The sequence below is a fragment of the Protopterus annectens genome, chromosome 10.part0 (genome assembly GCF_019279795.1).
Source record: "Protopterus annectens isolate FY-2018-M chromosome 10.part0, PAN1.0, whole genome shotgun sequence".
In the NCBI taxonomy this organism is placed as follows: Eukaryota; Metazoa; Chordata; order Ceratodontiformes; family Protopteridae; genus Protopterus; species Protopterus annectens.
In genome coordinates this window covers 75,328,810-75,347,076 of record NC_056744.1, presented here as the reverse complement: position 1 = coordinate 75,347,076, position 18,267 = coordinate 75,328,810, and the positions used below count along the sequence as shown (strand labels likewise).

Below are 18,267 nucleotides of genomic sequence, written 5' to 3'. Positions count from 1 at the left end.
ACCAATTATATATACACACACACCACACACACCAATTATGCCGAAGAAACTGTCGGCATTGTGGCTGGGGATGGTGCCGAGGCATTACAGTCAGAGCCGATGTGGGAACCAAGGACAGCACCGAAGTCGGTGGTGCCATGGTTGGAACCAAAATAGGAGTGAATATCATGGTCGGCACAGAGGGAGAGGACACAGAGCCTGGTGCAGAAGAGATTTGTGCTGAGGGTGCCAGCGAAACATGGAGCCGACTTAGTTCCTTAACTGACTGAGATGCAAGAACCAAGTAACTCCATTTTTCCTTATGTTTTTTTGGTCTTAGGAGGGAGGGGGTGAGACTGCCAACCCAGATATAGCCTCCGAGAAAGAGTCTTGAGTAAACCTTTTTAAAATAAGTTTACTCTACGATCTGCTAGTGTCCGATTACTACAACTAGCACAAATGTCAGTCAGCTTTATTATGATCCACACCCAAACAGTAGACACAATGGACATGTGCATCCGAGTTGGGAATCTTGCATCCACACTTGTCAAACTGTTTAAATCCCAACTTGGCTTCGTCTGACATGGTCAGGTAACAATGCTATCCTATAGAAAAAATAAAGGGAGAAAATACCAGTGATGTTATTTTAAAGAATACCACTAGTAAAAAGGGAAGGCCTGTCAAAGACAGGCGAGAGGAACAGTACCAAAAAAAAAAAAGTAAATTAAAATTACCAAGGAAAAGGATAGGAAATAAGCTTAGGTTACAGGAGACAGTGAGAAAAGGCTAACTTGACTAAAACTTTGAAGAAAAACTGAAAATTAACATTAGTCTACTTAGCTTTGAGAGAGAGGGCCAACACGTCTGACTACGAACGTGACAAACGAGATCTGGAGTAACTAGAAGGGCATTGTAGGTAGGTTCTTAGCAGAGAGTTTTTGGCTTGCGTGAGCTGGGTAACGGCCATATCTGTTCCGAGGACAGAACCTAGGTCCCCATCTGTAATGAATAAACAAAGATTTACATCAGATGTAATTGTTTGTAATAAAAGATCCAAAAGAAGTACCAGCAGTAGCACTAAGACTAAGCACCATCTCGTTACTCCGGTTTCTTTCAGACCACTGCATGACTACCTATACTCCAGACTCCACTCCAGTAGGGGCACCTTCCTCAATCTCCTTTATGTTTGCAAGTTAAATAACTCCACTAATACCAGAACTAGTGACTTCAAACTCCAGCAGCATATACTTGCTGGACAGAACAAAAATCACCATTGCATACCCACTTCTGCAAGCTAAACAAAATTACACGCTAGCAGCCTTCAAATGAAACCTGAATGATTGGAAAGGTACCCATTTACTCTGGGACCAACCTGCTTTGCTATTTTCAAGAAGGGGGTAAACATGATGTTGAGCAATGGCAACATGTACATCATCCAATTTTAAAGGCAGTAATGACAGGACAGCCATGTTCACCATAAACATATGACAATATCAAGACTTTCTGAAGTTCTGCATATTCCACCCACAACGCAAGTACTAGGTCATCTACACTGTCAAACTTAACCACTCACTCTTGACAGCAGAACAATGTATCATAAGAACTCTCTCAGATCAGCTACATATACGTTTTGGTCACATGTCTTCACTGCTCCTCCTCAATCAGTAACATTCAATGTCAGATATGGAGCAAGTGCAGAAACACATGGATTCTACATTCAAGTCCACCACTCCAGATACTTACAATGGGGACTGTGCTAGTACCCTACCATCCCACTACACGACATTTGAGAAGTCTTCCCAACAAGGCAGAGTTAAAACGACAAACCGATCCCTTCTCTAGTAAGGAGCCTGCAAGAAGCTTTTCAGCCACCCCCCCTGCAAGCAATATGAAATGTCTTAGTCAAGACATCTGCCCCGAGGTAGCAGAGTTGAAACTCAGCCTCAATACTGGATTTTATTCACAGTCTCAAAGTACAGCCTACTGTGGCTTAAGAACCCCCCCTTGCAATTTCAGGTAGGGAGCACCTGAACTCCCAGTTTCAGTCCTCCCAGCCCAGGCACAGAAAATGAGAGTGGGCTAGTGCACAAGAGCCACAGCATAATTGACAAGCATGTAGATTTGCCAACGACATCACACTGCTGATGGTCACATTTAAACGACATTGGCATGCAGTCTGTGGATGACTGATCAGATGGAGTCTCACCAGGGCGGAACGTCATTCTAAATGCTGCAGGTGTTAATGTAAGCACATTAAGAAAGCCTCCTCCCCTGCCTCTGGGCAATGTATCTTTGTAAGAAAAGAAGTGCCTCTGGGCAGGCACACCTTTAAAGATCCATTGTTTTGATGCAGGTACATTTAGAAGCATGTACTACCAACAACCACCATTATTTCATACCAGTGGGCAGCTTACCAGTGCATCACAAATACTTCAAAAAGGATCTTTGTTAAAGAATATAACGTGTGTGTATGACTGTATGTGCAAGACAATGTGCACCTTTCAGCGCAGCTTTTGCTCGATTCAAAATAGTAGTGCAGGAATAAATCATGTTCCAACAATGCTTGTCTTGGCTTATTTTTTTATTAGTCATCATCATCTTTCGGCTGTTCCTGTTAGGGGTCGCCACAGCAGATCACCTGTTTCCATTTCTTCCTGTCCTCTGCATCTTAGAGTAATTTAAAATATATTCATGCTTTATACATTATACTGAAATCATTTTATCATCTTCCTTTTAACAGCTTTCTGGAATTTTTGATATATTTAAGAATAGTGTTAACGTATTTATCTAAAAACGGGCATACATCAGTGAACCTCATGCTTCTTTTGAACAGCTATTACAGTAGTAAACAGTTTGTACTTGGCGTTTATCCTGGTTAATTTTACACATTTCTGACGCACTTATGAAAAGTCTACAGGTAAAATACCTTATGCTTATATTTACAAGACTGGCATTTCATGACATGCATATAAACTGTTTCTGTAAATTTGTACTACACAGTTATTTTTGTTTTGTAATTTTTTTGCTATTTTGCATGCTTGTAACGCGTATATAAAGGTCGAACAGACTTGCAGAATACTTAGAGAGAGCAGATCTACATAAATATTCATTAGGTATTCAGACACATTGTTGATTAACGGGTGGAAGGGCTTTGGGCATGATTTGTTATTCTACAGGGGGGGTATAACAAGGCGTCACTATAACCAATTTAGCAAGGTTATAAAACACCACACATTCACCCTGCCCACTTCCTTCAAAATGACTGCTTGCTACAGTGGGTTAACTACTGACTTGTAAATATAGCCACTTTGATTTACGAACTTAAGTTGCTTTTAAACTCTCAAAAAGTCATTCACCTGTCACCCATCCCTCAAAGCGTTACCACCTGCCACTGAACTCTACTGAAATCTAGTGATGGCTTACTTTGACACACCACAGTTTACACAGATGCAGACTGTGCTGGTTTGACTGACACTCCAATGGAACTGTCAAGTTAAGTGTGATGGTTGGGCTGTTTATTCTGTGAATATTTATTTTATTGGTACTTGCGTATTATCGCAACCAGATTTTCACGGTTGTGAATCTCAATTCCTTCAATACAGATGGCATGAAACAGTGTAAAGTGTTGCTAAAAGTAATTTTTGCTGTCCCAAAACCTCTCCACTACCTTCACAGACAGAAAATCATTAAAAAATCATATTCCTGTTTAACACGCCTGAAGGATGCACGCTTGAACTGTCAGGAAAGCAAACTGTTGAATGGAATATTTCTACCGTGAGGATGGAAGGGAAACAGATGCAGGCACGATCTTTTGCTAAAGTAAGACTTCTTTCAAAATGTGTAAACAGAGGACAGTAAGTATTGCAATGTGAAAGTTGCAGTACATTAATGGTTGTCAAAACTGAAGGTGGATGATGTTAATAGCCATGGGTTCCCGATTCCAGGTATCAAGAACACTATGGAAAACATGTTACTGCGTGTGGAAGCGCTTCTGGTAGTTTGTGGCATGTTTGCACCTCAGCATATGTTTACTTTTGTATTTTTAACAACTAGAGTAAAAGCATTGTGTGTGTCTTGTTATGTGGGGGAGACAGGTAATTACAATGAGTAAGCATCCCTGACAACTGAAGTGTGTATGCATTTAATGCCAGCATGTCATGTAGCTGCAGTAAAGCGCATACCTGAACAGCAACAAACTTTGTACTTTTTTACTGAAAATCCTGCCCAAGACAACCCTCAGTGTGACAGAAATCATGTTGTATGACACCATCACACCATTAACACTTTAAACAGTGGGAAGTAACCGTTATGATCACGAAAATCTGGTTGCGATAATACGCAAGTACCATTTTATTCACTGACATTTACTAAAAGCCCGACTGGGCACACTTTTTCAGTGGAGTTCCAGGGAGAAAAGCCCCCAAGGTAGCTAAATTTAATGCAATCAATATTTACAAAGAATTTTATAACAGTTTTAGGGAATGCATAGCATTGTAATCAGTACTGTATTGTACTGATGGTTGCCTGGTGTACATTGTATCCGCAAATGGAGTTTCCAGTTCCCCTTATTACCTTGCCTCTAACTCTGGCAGATTTCCCCATATCCATGTCTACCAGGGCAGTGGCCTCTTCTGGTGGTTTTGCCAAGGGTCTGAATACTAGATCCATTTTTGAACCCACTAATTTATCTTCTGCTTACACTTTTACCAATCATTAAAAAGCAGAGTATCGTTTTGCCAGGGATATCCTTCATAGGTTTGTAAAGGGATTTTTTTCTGCCTTCCTCTCTTTCCAGTAGATTTTGTACTATCTCCAAGAAAACTGCAACAATAAGGAAGGACATAGCACAATTATACAAGATCTCAACAGCACGTGTCCTACTTCTCGTTGCTGCAGTATTCAGTTGCCTCGTCCTACCCCATTTTACTTTCCGTTGCCATATTGCTGAGGATTTCCCATTTTATCCTCATCTCTGGATACACTTCCTGGACGGGTATATTTTTCTGGGGTTCTGGTTTTCCTAAAGTACTTCCATTCTGAGGAATACATTACTTCTGGGATTCTGGTTTTCCTAAAGTACTTCCATTCTGAGGAATACATTACTTCCGTTCTGAGGACTAGATGCCTGCCCATCGTGTGTATTTCATGCCTTGCATGTAGTACACATCTGACAAAGGCTCTGGTATAACTGCCGGGCATTAGGCTATCCTCAGCAGAATATCGCTAGAGTAAGGAATACTGCAAAAGTAATACTAAATGAGATATTAATTACAATGTCAGTCAACTTTACACAGGGAAATTGGGACATGCTACTCAAATTCCTGCTGTCCCCCCAATAACAAACCACCCCCAAATACACACATATACATATATATATATATATATATATATATATATATATATATATACACACACACACACACACACACACACACACACACACACACACACGTGAACAGGGTTTGTTCAACTGGGCTTGTGGCCCATTTTCAGTGCAGACCCAAGGAGAAAAGCTCCAGTTTTTTAAACATTTTTAAACAATTAAAATTTTACACAGTATTGATATAATAGCAGTTATAGCAAAAAGATTCATATATGTTGTGTTACATGCATAAAGTTAGTTGCATTAAAAAAATGTGCGTTTACGCAGGCACATGTATTCGTACATATACATGTATAGGTACACATGTATACGTAGACATGTATATACACACACACACACAAGGAAAACAAGAAAAACTCAGCAGACTGCTCATTTCAAAAATCGTTTTTCTCTCTAAAAAAAAAAAAAAAAACTGGATGTTAGAACAAACGAGTCACTGAAATCAGCCCATATATATTACATTCTTATTGCTTCAAATGTTACTGAAAATTGTGAATATTTTAAAGAAAGTGATTACAGCAAACATCCAAGCATCATTACAAACAGTTCCTCACCCTCAATGGCCATGCAGTCTGAGAAATACAATTAAGAAGTTAAACAGCGTTGTGCATTAGGGAAAAATGTCATTAACATTACCTTAACAGCCACAAACAAATGTCAATGCTTAGCAGTATTCTATACTACCAGACTTCTGCTCTGCATTTACCAAACCAACCCATCAGGAGTTCCAATAGCTCTTTCAAGTTACCTACGTCGACTATCCTTTCTGCAAAGGACACACTTAACCACTCTGATCAAATAAGCTCTGCGTTAACTCATCAACCCTCTGACATGTCTCAAAATTACAGCAGCCAAAATATGTGCATTCCAGTTAAATACTTACAAACTGGGACAATGTTAATACACAGCTCTCTTACCAAATCAACATTTTGAAAAAATATGCCGAGATTCTGGGTGTGTCCTGGGTTCTAAAAAGAATTCAGTCCCCCATACAAGACTCGTCATACCTCTCAAATAACCAGACTTTTGCCTCATTTTTGGTCTGATCAGAAAAGCCACAGATTTTGGGGGCTTTCTGTAGCAAATCAGTAAGGGCTAAATTTACTAAATGGCGAGCATTCGAGTTTCAGACTTTATATCCTTCAGAAAATGCATGGTATTGCAGCTCTAACTTCAGAACAGCCGTATGTAAAATTTGCCATTATATTTAGCTACATCCATTTTTGTTTTAAGAGGTTAAGTATGCCCATGTTACCATTTACTATACAATTTTCCCCCACAATCCAGCCTTCCACTAACAAACTGCCTCTATTACAGTTGGGCATTAGACACCAAAATGCTTCAGCATTTATGAAACTGAAATATTATACCAACATACACCAAATACTACTAGACATACCACCATAAATTTTATCCTTACAGTTAACCCAGCTCTTCCATCTAATTACTTATAATGAAAAGGGACTGTACATACCTTCTACGAGTTTTAGTCAGAGATACTTACAACTTTTACTATTCAAAGACAGAGATTTGTAGAACCAAATATATTCCACTTGCTGAAATGCTTACAAGAGTACAAGGCACTGCGGTGGTAGTACACACTAGTCTACCGAAAAATCGAGCTACAGACTAATTCAGCAACACACTACTCCAACCAAACTAAAATTACTATAACATGCAAAGGCCAAACAGTACATGCTAAAAAATCAAAGGACTATCCTACTCACTGTAGACTGCTTTAACACTAACTGGACTGCCTTGATGACACCTGTGCTACCAGCCACCAAAAACTTTTAGCAATGTAACAGTAGCAAACCAACCGCCTATCCTCTTAGGTCTTTAACAAGGTGAGAAATGAATAACAGCAACTAATAAAATTTCAAGAGTACTTTAATGGACAGAAATGTTTATAACTTTTCAGAAGAAAAAAAATCCTGCACCCTAAAGTGTACCGCAGACAGCTGAACTGTTACCTGTACCAAGATCCGTTTTAGCAGAACTGATCGAACCCACTGCCGCTCATAACGCAAAAACATGTCTTCACTTAGTCTGCAAGCACGCTAAAATGTGTTAAAAAACTCAAATTTAGGGTCAAACGAGGGCAAAACCCACAGCAGTGGCAAAGGCCGCAAATCCCAGTCGCCTCAAAATCGGGCCTGCAGCCCAGCATCTTGCGCATCACTTGCGCAAATAGTCAGCTGTCCAAATGCCCAATAAATTAAAACTCAAGTTTATCTCCAAACAAATGCAAACCACTATTCGCTATCAGTTAACAAAACAACACTATCAATAAAAGAAACAGGTATTTAAAGTGCTAAACATAGGTAAACCAGAATCCGCGCAACAGTAGCGCCCATTAGACGCGCAAAGAGCGCGCGGCAGCCAAACGAAGCGAAGCAGTCCTCAAACTATACTTATTGGCATAACTAACTCTCCGCAACGGTTTCAATATTGATAAACAGTGACCAACAGGAACGACTTGTATCACTCCAACTCACCTTGGGTTTTTCGTCTGCCATGGCGTATCCGTTATAGTTTACCCGTACCTCTTTCCCTTACACTCCCTTACCCTCACAAAGAAATCAAATCCACAGGAGGGAGCGCGCCCGTACGCGCCGCCACTAATTTAAGCTGACTTCGCGGGTACGCGCGCGTAAAGAACACCATGTGTTTTTCTTTAAAGAATCGGTTGGCTCGTTCGCTGAGTCTTGGGCGGAGTCCGAGTATGGAGGCGTTTCCTTAGACTGAAAGAGTTCCCGCCCTACGTCACGTAGTTTTTTTTCTTTCGTGAACGCGCACGCAGTGTTTGGATGCGTATTTTGCAACCCTCCCTCGTGCTTTTTTGGAGATTTTTATTGTTTAACTTGAAAGGGAAGACATGTTGAGATGAAAGAATCATTCTGACCTTTTATAGTTTACATCATTTTTGAACTTTGACACAAGGATAGCAGTGTTATCAAGCTAGGAAGTGTTTTCCTAAGCATTCATAAAAAGTATGGTATGGTGCGGAAAACAATGTATGTATTCTTCGTCTTGAAGAGCAATAGTTTTCTTACTTATCAACTGTCCAATTTTTCGCAGAATGCCCAGATTTTTGATTCAGATCATTTTTGGTCCGTTTCTCACAAAATTGTGGTTTTCTGGCAAATCATTGAGGCCTGAAGTACCAAAATAACATCAGTCATTTGAGTTTCAGACTTCATGCAAATCCCGTTATTCTGTCAATTTTCTAAGTTTGTAAAAGTAGTATTTAAAAAGTGTCCCTAATTTTGGCCGTTGTTCCCCCATCGTTTTGTGACTTTGTCCAGATTTCTCGCTCTAAGAGGTTGAAAGGCATGGTTTTGATTACATTTTACACTCTTAGATTAACCTGAAATAACCAGGGCTCTGAAAGTAGCCATCCGCACATAACGCCGACATTTAAATAGGGAGGGTGAGCAATTCTAGAAATTCTCTGATTAGTCCATATTGCCTATCATAGCTCAAATACTAGTAAGTAACAATTCCCACATGTGGATACCTGGATTTAAGTAATGGATCTGACAAGCGAGGAGCACGTCAAGGAACTCAAACTGAATGATAGTGGCAGACACTTCCATTTCATGGAAAAGTGTGAATTTCTTATTGCGGATTACTGCATAACTCCATATCCTCTCAACCATTTTCAACACCTACTTTATTCAGTTCTGAAGAGATGAAGCCTGTTCTGGTAAACAGCAAGCACAAGGCTGCAACTAAACATGGATGGATGGCAGTCCATGGCAAGATGCATGTGCATTCACACCACACAGAAGTATATGGGCTGTAGCAAAAACTGTGATAATGTTAAAACTGTTTCTGTTATTTCAAAAATGTATAAGAAGATGTACATATTGCTTTGAGCTTTATAATGCTGCTATTTGTTACCTGACTATTCTGTATATTGCATACATAACACGGTTATTTCTCATGAAGCTTTACTCCTTATGCCTCCACTAAAAAGGTATTTCCACAGTAAACAAATGGAAATGAATAATAATAAAACTGAAAGGCACATTTTATATTGATTGAATACAATGTCCTTTTTTTATGAAGAGTAATATTTAAAACAAAACATGTAAAATGGTTTATAATCATTTGTTACTCTGAAATGTGTTACAATAAAAAAATGAAATAAAATTTGTGTTGTTTGACTGTCAATCATGAGTGGAGAGTGATCCACTGTGGCAACCCCTAACCGGGAAAAGCCAAAAGAAGACGCTTCTTGACTGTAAATCCACAATGCATGACTCATGGTCTTTAGAAGTTGCTGAGTTAGGTTACATGATGATTTCCTTATTTGGGCTCAGGCTTGTCGAATTGTACCCTTCCCTCTGGGCATTTAACTGTGGAAGCAAAAAGGGCATCTTCTAAACCCAAACTAAAAAAGGGAGTCCTGTTTGGGGACTCATCAATAGAGGAACTGACTGTTAAAGCAAATGGAAACATTTACAGAAGTTACAGGAGTAACTGCTTTGTGATAATTGTGGAAGCAGAGCTCACTGACACTCACCGAGTGTAAAAACTTTGTCATTTCGGACTTAAAATCTCAAGACAGTAATGGTACAGTACGTCTTTAGCAAGAAGCATATTTTTCCAGTTTAAACGCTAAGACGGCCATTTTTTCCAAACCATTATCTGTCTTTCTAAATATTTTATTTTTCAAATTCTTGATCAAGCCTTTACTAAGTGCATGTTTTCTTCAAATATAAATGCTTCAACTTGTTTATTTCAAGTAAAAAAAATATTCAACACTGAATGCTTGTGGCTGATGGATTATTTATCTGTTAAAGGTTTTTGTTGCATTTTACTTGTATCTAAGACAATGTGGCATTAAACTTATTGAGAAGAGCGTCTGTTCAGAACTAATTGCTACCATTTAAATAATCAAAAGTAGGATTATTATAAGTTAAAACAGTAAGATATGCTCCTGTTTTGTCATATCTGACAAACTGCCATCAATATACCATAAAGCCTGGAAAGCAGGAATTCAGTGCTGAGCAGTGATCATTTACCTCCATTTGCACATGGTTGTACAAAATAACTTGTAAGTTTCAGTTACCCGTGGTGAGGATTTTAACTCATCTGATTATAGGGAAGACAATGCATGCTAAATCAAAAAATAAATTATGCAAATTGTTTGAATTATTATATAAAGTTAGACACTATTTATCTGACTAGTCTAACATGACTCCTGAAACTTTTAGAAAAAAAAATAGACAGTAGAGAAGAGAAGCACATGAAAATGTGACCATCTTGGTAGTGGGTAGAAAAAAATATTGTTAAAAGGGATACTGGAATAGATATAGCTACTGTTAAAGCCTGCATGCAGAAACATTACTTTTGAGGGAAGTATACTCCAGTTAGGGCCATGGCAGGGTTAATTCTGATTGGGAAGGGGTCAGTGAAGGTAAAAAAGCATGTAAGCCACTCTGTAGCATAAAGGAATAAAGCCCTTTTCCTATTTTACAGGTAACCCAGGCTCACATAGCAGTTGGGTACCTGTAGGAGCTGGCAGGAGAGGATGGGAATGAGTAGCTGTGGCCAGCTTGCTTATCCTTGGTAGTAGGATGACACCAAATGGTAGAACTTAGTGTCAACCCCATGGAGCTTGAGGCAATTCAGCCTCACACTGACCTGTGCAATTGCACTATCACCCCAAGTGAATTCAGTGTATAAAGGCACACTCCCCCCTCAGAGCGTAGCTATAGTGGAACTTTGAAGAGTCGCTGGTGGGAGGTGGTAGGCTGCTTCACAGAACCTACAAAACTGGTCTCCTCCCTACCACCAGACTCTTGCCGCAAGTGGATGAGCTCATAAGGGATTCCTAGGCAGGAATGAATGGACCATATGACTCTCACCTGCCTGAGAATCCCTGCCTCCTGCAACTGTGAAATAAGCAGGCCAGTTGGGTGCAGGTACAGCAGCTATCACGATTGGTTCTGCAAGAATGTAGGAAACAAACTGAGACAAGCAAGTGGGAATGTTTGATGATATCTCAACAGATTTTCTAATTAAGACTTTGAAAATACAGTACTCAGTGTACATATGACTCTATGCAGCCAAACATAGGTGCTATCATGTGGAAGATTAAGTAGGGATTAGACCTGACCAATGCCCATCCTTGCAGTATTGGCTGGTAATGTGGCAACTTCAGAAAAAGAGCTAGGTGGTACGAAAAAGCTTGAATGAGAGTCACAGCAGTCAGAAGATACTAAACTTCCACTGGAAGGATTACTTCAGGAAAGAAATGGTTGTCAGCAGTTAGTCTAAATCTGAGATACACGTTCTACAAGTGTAACAAGATTTGTGATATTACATTTCATGAGGTCACTTATAATACATTCCAGGTCTTTGCACCACACACTCCAGAGACCTCAGCCTCATTACCACAATCAACAGAACATGCATAGAGGGACAGGTTCATAACCCAGGGACTGTCCATGCTATGGAATAGACTTCCCATACATGGTAAACAGAGCACCTCACTGGTCCTCTTCAAGAAAAATCTTGATGAGTGGATAGGAAATAGAAGAGTCACCCCGGGGATCACTCCAGTGGCTCTACTAGACAGAAGCACTGGGAACTAAGGTCAGGTGGCACGATGCCAGGGTAATCCTGTGGGCTAGGCTTGTAAAGGCTCTAGGGCCATTAGTCTAGTACACACCTATGAACCTATGAGACTTGTAAGACTGACATGTCTGTAATTAGCCATGTCAGTTGTAGGGCCACCCTTATGGAGGGGGGTTTATATTATATTCTTGAAAGCAGACAATGTTGAATCTGACATTGTTGACACGAGAATATCGAATGCTCAGAATCTCAAGCGTGTAAATGGAAATCTCCGTAAGGGGAGATTTCCGTTTACTTCAATGTGGTACGGTCTCGGAGTTGCAGTTAAGTAGTGGGGGGTGCAGGGAGGCTTGCCCCCCCCCCCTGCTTAAACTCGTTAGGGTACTTTTTTCTTTCTTTTTTTTTTTTGTCTTTTTATAAGGTCGGTGTTTGAAGACCTCAACCAGATGCTGTTCAATGTTTTCAAATATCGATTTTATAATATGGACTATGGAGGTGCATCATCACTGCAATACATCACTCATCAGGGACAAAAGCAGTAGCTAAACCCATGTTAAAGAGTTTGCAGAATGTGTCTGCAAAGGGAATGTTTAACACTATCCATCCACATCGTCAGGTCCCACGGAGGAAGAATTTTTGGTTATTTTGTAAACAATCGTTACAGATAATTGAGGGAGTAAGGGATTCAGATATTTCAGGGGTATGACTAGAAGTCTCAAGGCTGAAGTTGACACTAACTTTCTTTGCAAGAATATTTGTAATATCTATTGGGTCAGAACAGGAGACATCATTATGAATATGTTCTGAGCAATGTAGGGTATTTTTCTTACTTTTCTAACATAGCTAAAGAAGGATTTAAAATTACTTTGTCTTCAAAGGTCAGTCTAAGCTCATGGTATCCTTTAGTGGACCTGATAGTGTTCATTTTTTTTTTAATGCTTTTGATATTATTGTACAGAAAAGGAGTTTTGGGTATAATAAATAATTTAAGGGGTTTCAGTCTTTTGTTGAATAGTTTATTTATGGTAGTGAACCATATGAGTAGTTTGTTTTTGAATTTTCCCCGATACTTGTCTCTGGGAAGATCTGCTAGCTGTGCATTTTTCTATATGTGTGTACAGTTCCTTAGTGAAGCTTGCAGTTTATTAAAGTAATTTAAACACATTTTCAAATCTTACCTTTGCACCACAGCATGTGGTGCAAAAACTGCCAAACAGCACCTTACCCATTAGGGTGCATTTCCTTCTTGTATTTCAATGAGCGAAACACTTTTAAAAATATGATTTCCATACATTAATGTCCCTGAGGAAAAACTATAAATTTTAACCTCAGCAGTGTCAGTGTGGGAAAAAATGTTTGTCGCATCCACAGACTTTAATGGGCACACCACAGTGCATGTGCAAAAGTGTGTCATGAAAGTCTACGGACACACCATACGTTACCTCAAGGTAACATCACGGTAGTAATTACGAAATTTATTTGGGTCATGGTTTAATACAAAGTTTATAAAGCTTTTTATTAAAAAAGTGGCCCAAATATATAGCTACAGAAACGGGGAAAATGCATCATACCACTCAAATACCATGATGTATATCTCATCAGCAGAAAATCATTTTAAGGTCAGGGAACGTACAGTTATAAATTAATTTTGTTACAGAGTAAGTTAAGGTTCTCTCATTTGTTGTCCTTAAATTCAGTGGGATTTTCTGTAGGAGCATTTGGGAGTTTAAAGGAGAAGGTCACAAGCTTCTGATCATTCTTCACTGAGGAAAGAGGTACAGTAGGAGTAGTGCAAGAGGCAGTTATATTTGTAAGAATGAGGTCAAGAATAGCGTACACTCAACAGACTTCCAGGATGGCTGCACATTGCTCAAGAGCATAACTTCAGCTCTCCCACTGTGAAAACAGAAACTGAGAAAAAGGAGTGCCACTGAAAAAAATGTTTTGGTAAATTTTGGCTAATAAATACACTGTCTGGATGCCAGGAAAGAAGAAATTTGGAAAACCTGAAAGAAAATCAACCAGAAAAGGCGGAGAGAAAATGTCTGGGAAGGAATTTGCAGTTGTTCATCAAAAAGCAGTTCAAGCTTCAGCTTTGGTTCAGGAGATGGGTTCCATTAATTTACAGAAAAAAATACATCAAATGTACTAAGAGGTGATTAAAATAAATGAAACATTGAAGAAATACATAAATTCAAACAATAGGCTGGAAAAAATAGAATAAGTTTTTATCAGGCATTTAGATGACCTGATAAACCTGGAAAAATCCAAGGATGACATGAAGAAAAAGCTTGCTAAATATAAGGTTTCACAAGAACTGTTTAAAATATAGAGTTAGAAGACACAATTGAAACAACTATAGTTACATTTGCCAAATAAATTGTTTCCAATGTTCCAAAGGAAAATGCTTGAGAGACAGAACAAAAAACACAGTAGTTGACATGAAGAATCAGCACTTCCCTGGACTTGAATCAAGGTCTGGTTTTGGGAACAGGAAGAAGACCAGCAACTCTGAAACTACTGAATAAATTATCACATTTATGAAATATGGTTTTCCAAGAAAAAATGGCTGAAAAATACTGGACTTTTGATTACTTTGTTAAACTTGTGGGTGGACTGTAAAGCATATACCCCACTTTATATCTTTAAAAAGTTTAGAAGGACAATAAATGAGTGGAACTAACTGTAAAACAAATTGTGTTCTTATTAGTATTTGTTTAAAACATTACATGATATATACATTAAAACATTTTTGTATAGTATGTAGTCAGTGATATTTTACATGTGGGGGAGTCTTTCCAGTGTTGGTTGTATGTGCTAAAGATATTAAAGTAAACAAATACTTATTAGTTGTAAGAAATATAGGTTTCACAGTATAACAAGAGAAAAAAGGCTTGACAAAAGCAAATTTAATGTTCATATGCTGTGATCTTGGGCTGCTGGGGTGTAAAAGTGCACTGTTTATATTGCATGTAAAATTAGGATAGTCTTTCTTTTTTATTTTAAAAGAGTGAATGTCTAGATTATTACCTTTGGTTCAAGCTATAAACAGATGTTTTTGCAAGCATGTAGGCTTTAAAAATAATACAAAATGATGAAAGTCAAGAAAATAACAAGCGTCTTGCGACTGCAAAGATATTAGCTTGTTTCTTTTCCACTGGCAAATGTTCAGTGGAGTTGTGACGTCTGCAGCTGAGGGCAGCTATGTATTCTTTTCTGTGTGAAATTTACAAAGACTCATTGCTGAGTACATTTTCATGGAGACATTTATTTAAAAATAGGAAACATCTTTATTAAATCACCACATACAATATAGACAATCATACATTTATATTATCCATTACACTCCATCCCAATCCTACGTCCCCACCTTAAGCCATGTCTTTTGCAACCCTCTCCATTTTCCTCTTGCCTCCATTACTTCTTCTCATTTTTACATATTGTACTACTCTATTACCACCTGTCCATCCATAGAGATCCCACTAATCCCCATGTTAACAGTTTCTAATCTCTGCAGTACTCTATTACAATCTCCTCCTCTATCTTTTCCATGAACATCCCTCTGCCTAAAATCAAACTTCCTCCCCCTCACTCTCTAGCATCTAAAGTCAAGACTAAGTACTTGACTTACAACCCATTTAATTTCAAACTTTACCAACTTCATGTAGTCCTGCTTCTATCAGGAGATGTACATCAAAATCCTGGGCCCATCCATCACCCCAACATGCATAACTCTACCTCTCCCAACTTAAACTCATCCTCTCCAAACATATTTCCTTTTACTCTATGAATGCCCGTAGTATTCTAAACAAAGTTAGTGAAGTCCATGCCTGGATAGCCTTCCACACCCCTGATGTCATCACCCTAACAGAGACATGACTAAAACCCCAAACCTCTGATAAAGACATTCTCCCCCCTGGTTAAAATATACTTTGCATAGATCGCCAAAACAAAAAAGGGGGTGGCACTGCCATCCTCTGCTCCAACCACCACACCATTACAAGTATTATGAAGCCTATCCCATCCTTTTCTCCTGCTGCACTACTTACAGCTAACCTTAAAATAAATGAACACACCACTATCACAGTAGCAGCTATCTATATTCCTCCAGGAGACAACATTCCTCTGCTCGAAAATATTCTTTCATTACCTTTCTCAACACATCCCCAATGAAACTATCCTCCTTGGGGATGTCAACATTAACTGGTTAACTCTCAGTAATCCAAACTCTAATACTCATATTAATTTATATGGCTTTACACAGCTAATCTCCCAACCTAACCATACAATCAATTCTCACACATCTAGTACTCTTATTGACTGGGTACTTGTATCTAATCCTTCCAAATATCATAACCCTGAAACCTTACCAAACACCATGAGTGATCACTCACCTATGAAAGTACTTGGGTTCACTCCCCAGTTCTCAAAACAACCTAAATTTATCACTTTGTCGAAAACTCTCTAACTTCCATCCAGAAACCTTTAATGCCCTCCTCTCTAAAGTAAACTGGAAATTCCTTACCCAACTCCCACTAGAAGAAGCAGTCCTAGCTTTCAACTCCTCCTTCCTTAGGATCTTAGACTCACTTGCTCCCCCTCGCAAAGTCCAAATTAAGTCCACCATATCTCTGTGGCTTTCAAAAGCCACTCATACCCTTATGATAACTAGAGACAAACTATGGAAAAAATGGTCACAAACTAAGCTCTCTGCAGACTTACAAAAATATGAAGAACTCAGAAATCTGACAAAACAAACACATAAACAAAGATAAAAAGGACTTCTATAACAAACCTCCCACAACCCTAAAATCTAATCCTAAAAAATTCTGGAACTCTATTAACCAAATATTACACCCCGGTAATATTAGCTCCCCCAATCCATGCCCAGACAAGACATCTGAAGAAACTGCCACTATCTTCAATACCCATTTTATCAATTCAATATCTAAGCTACTGAACCCTAACCCAAACTCCTCTACTACTAACATCTCCAACTTTTCTGAACCTACTCCTAATATTACCTCCTCAAATACATTCTTCCTCAAATCTGTACCTACTAGCTACATCAAAACTCTACTCTCTAAAGTAAAACCATGCTCATCATCAGCTGACAATATTCCTTCCACTTTTCTTCTACTAGCAGCAGACTCTCTTGCTCTCCCTGTATCAATCCTAATTAATCGCTCTATCTCTGAATCTAATGTCCCTTCCATCTCGAAACAATGCTACACTCTACCTACACAAAAAAAAAGGTAACTCCTCTGATATCTCCAACTTTAGACCTATCACTATCCTCTCCCCTCTCTCTAAAGTACTAGAAAAACGTATTCATAAACAAGTTATGCATTACCTAATACAGGAAAATCTGCTTACACCAAATCAACACGGCTTCAGACCCAAACATAACACCACTGCAGCTCTATTATCCTTCAACATGGTCTCTATAGTCATGGACGACCATAAACATATTTCTTGCCTATTCTGGGACCTCTCAAAAGCTTTCAACACTGTCTCACTCTCTCTTCTGCTGCACAAACTGCATAACCTCAACTTCTCCTCTAATACTGTTGCATGGTTCTCCAGCTACCTCACGGATAGATCTCAGTAAGTGAGCTGGCATTCTGCACTCTCCCCTCCTCTCCCTGTCAAAATGGGTGTACCTCAAGGGTCTATCCTAGGGCCTTCACTAATCAGCTCTATACCTCCTGTCCTCAGTCATCTTTAGTGCAATACGCAGATGACTCTACAGTCATCACCACAGCCATCTCTTCCTCTAAGCTCTTCCCAGCTACTCAGGCATCTTCTAACTTAGTTGAAACATGGCTCACTAAAAACCAGCTCATCCTTAACCCTAAAAAAAAACAAAGCTGTTACTCTTCCTACCTAAAAAGTTCAACAATATTAAACCCTCCTTCTCCATATAGTCCCTTAATAACACTCCCATTCAGGTAGAATCCAGTACTAAGCTCTTAGACGTAACCATCGATGATCAGCTTAAATTTGACTTGCATGTTAATAACTGTATTAAAAAGACTAATTCAAAATTAGGGCTCCTTTACCGTAACAAGAAATTCCTTACCTATGAAGCCAAGATTACTCTCTCTCTTACCTACCTTCTATCCAGTCTAATGTACAGTTCTCATATTCTCACAAATCTTAACTCAGCACTCCTGACCAAACTCAAATCTACCTACAACAAGGTAGCTAGGTTTGCTGCCCAACAAACCTACAAATCCCATCACTGCCTCTCTCTAAAATACCTAAACTGTCTTGAATTACCCACCAGTTTCTTCTCTCTTAGCTCCGGGATC

At 39.0% G+C, this 18,267-nt stretch overlaps 1 protein-coding gene across 1 annotated transcript in view; it reads right to left on the bottom strand.

Moving 5' to 3' along the window:
- The window catches only part of LOC122814096 (small ubiquitin-related modifier 2-like), a 139,890-nt gene extending 131,897 nt beyond the window's left edge, over window positions 1–7,993 (bottom strand). The window contains exon 1 of the mRNA XM_044086714.1: window positions 7,861–7,993. Within this exon, the coding sequence (XP_043942649.1) occupies window positions 7,861–7,881 (21 nt within the window). The 5' untranslated portion in view covers window positions 7,882–7,993. The remainder of the gene's footprint in view (window positions 1–7,860) is intronic.
- Window positions 7,994–18,267: the final 10,274 nt, after the last annotated feature.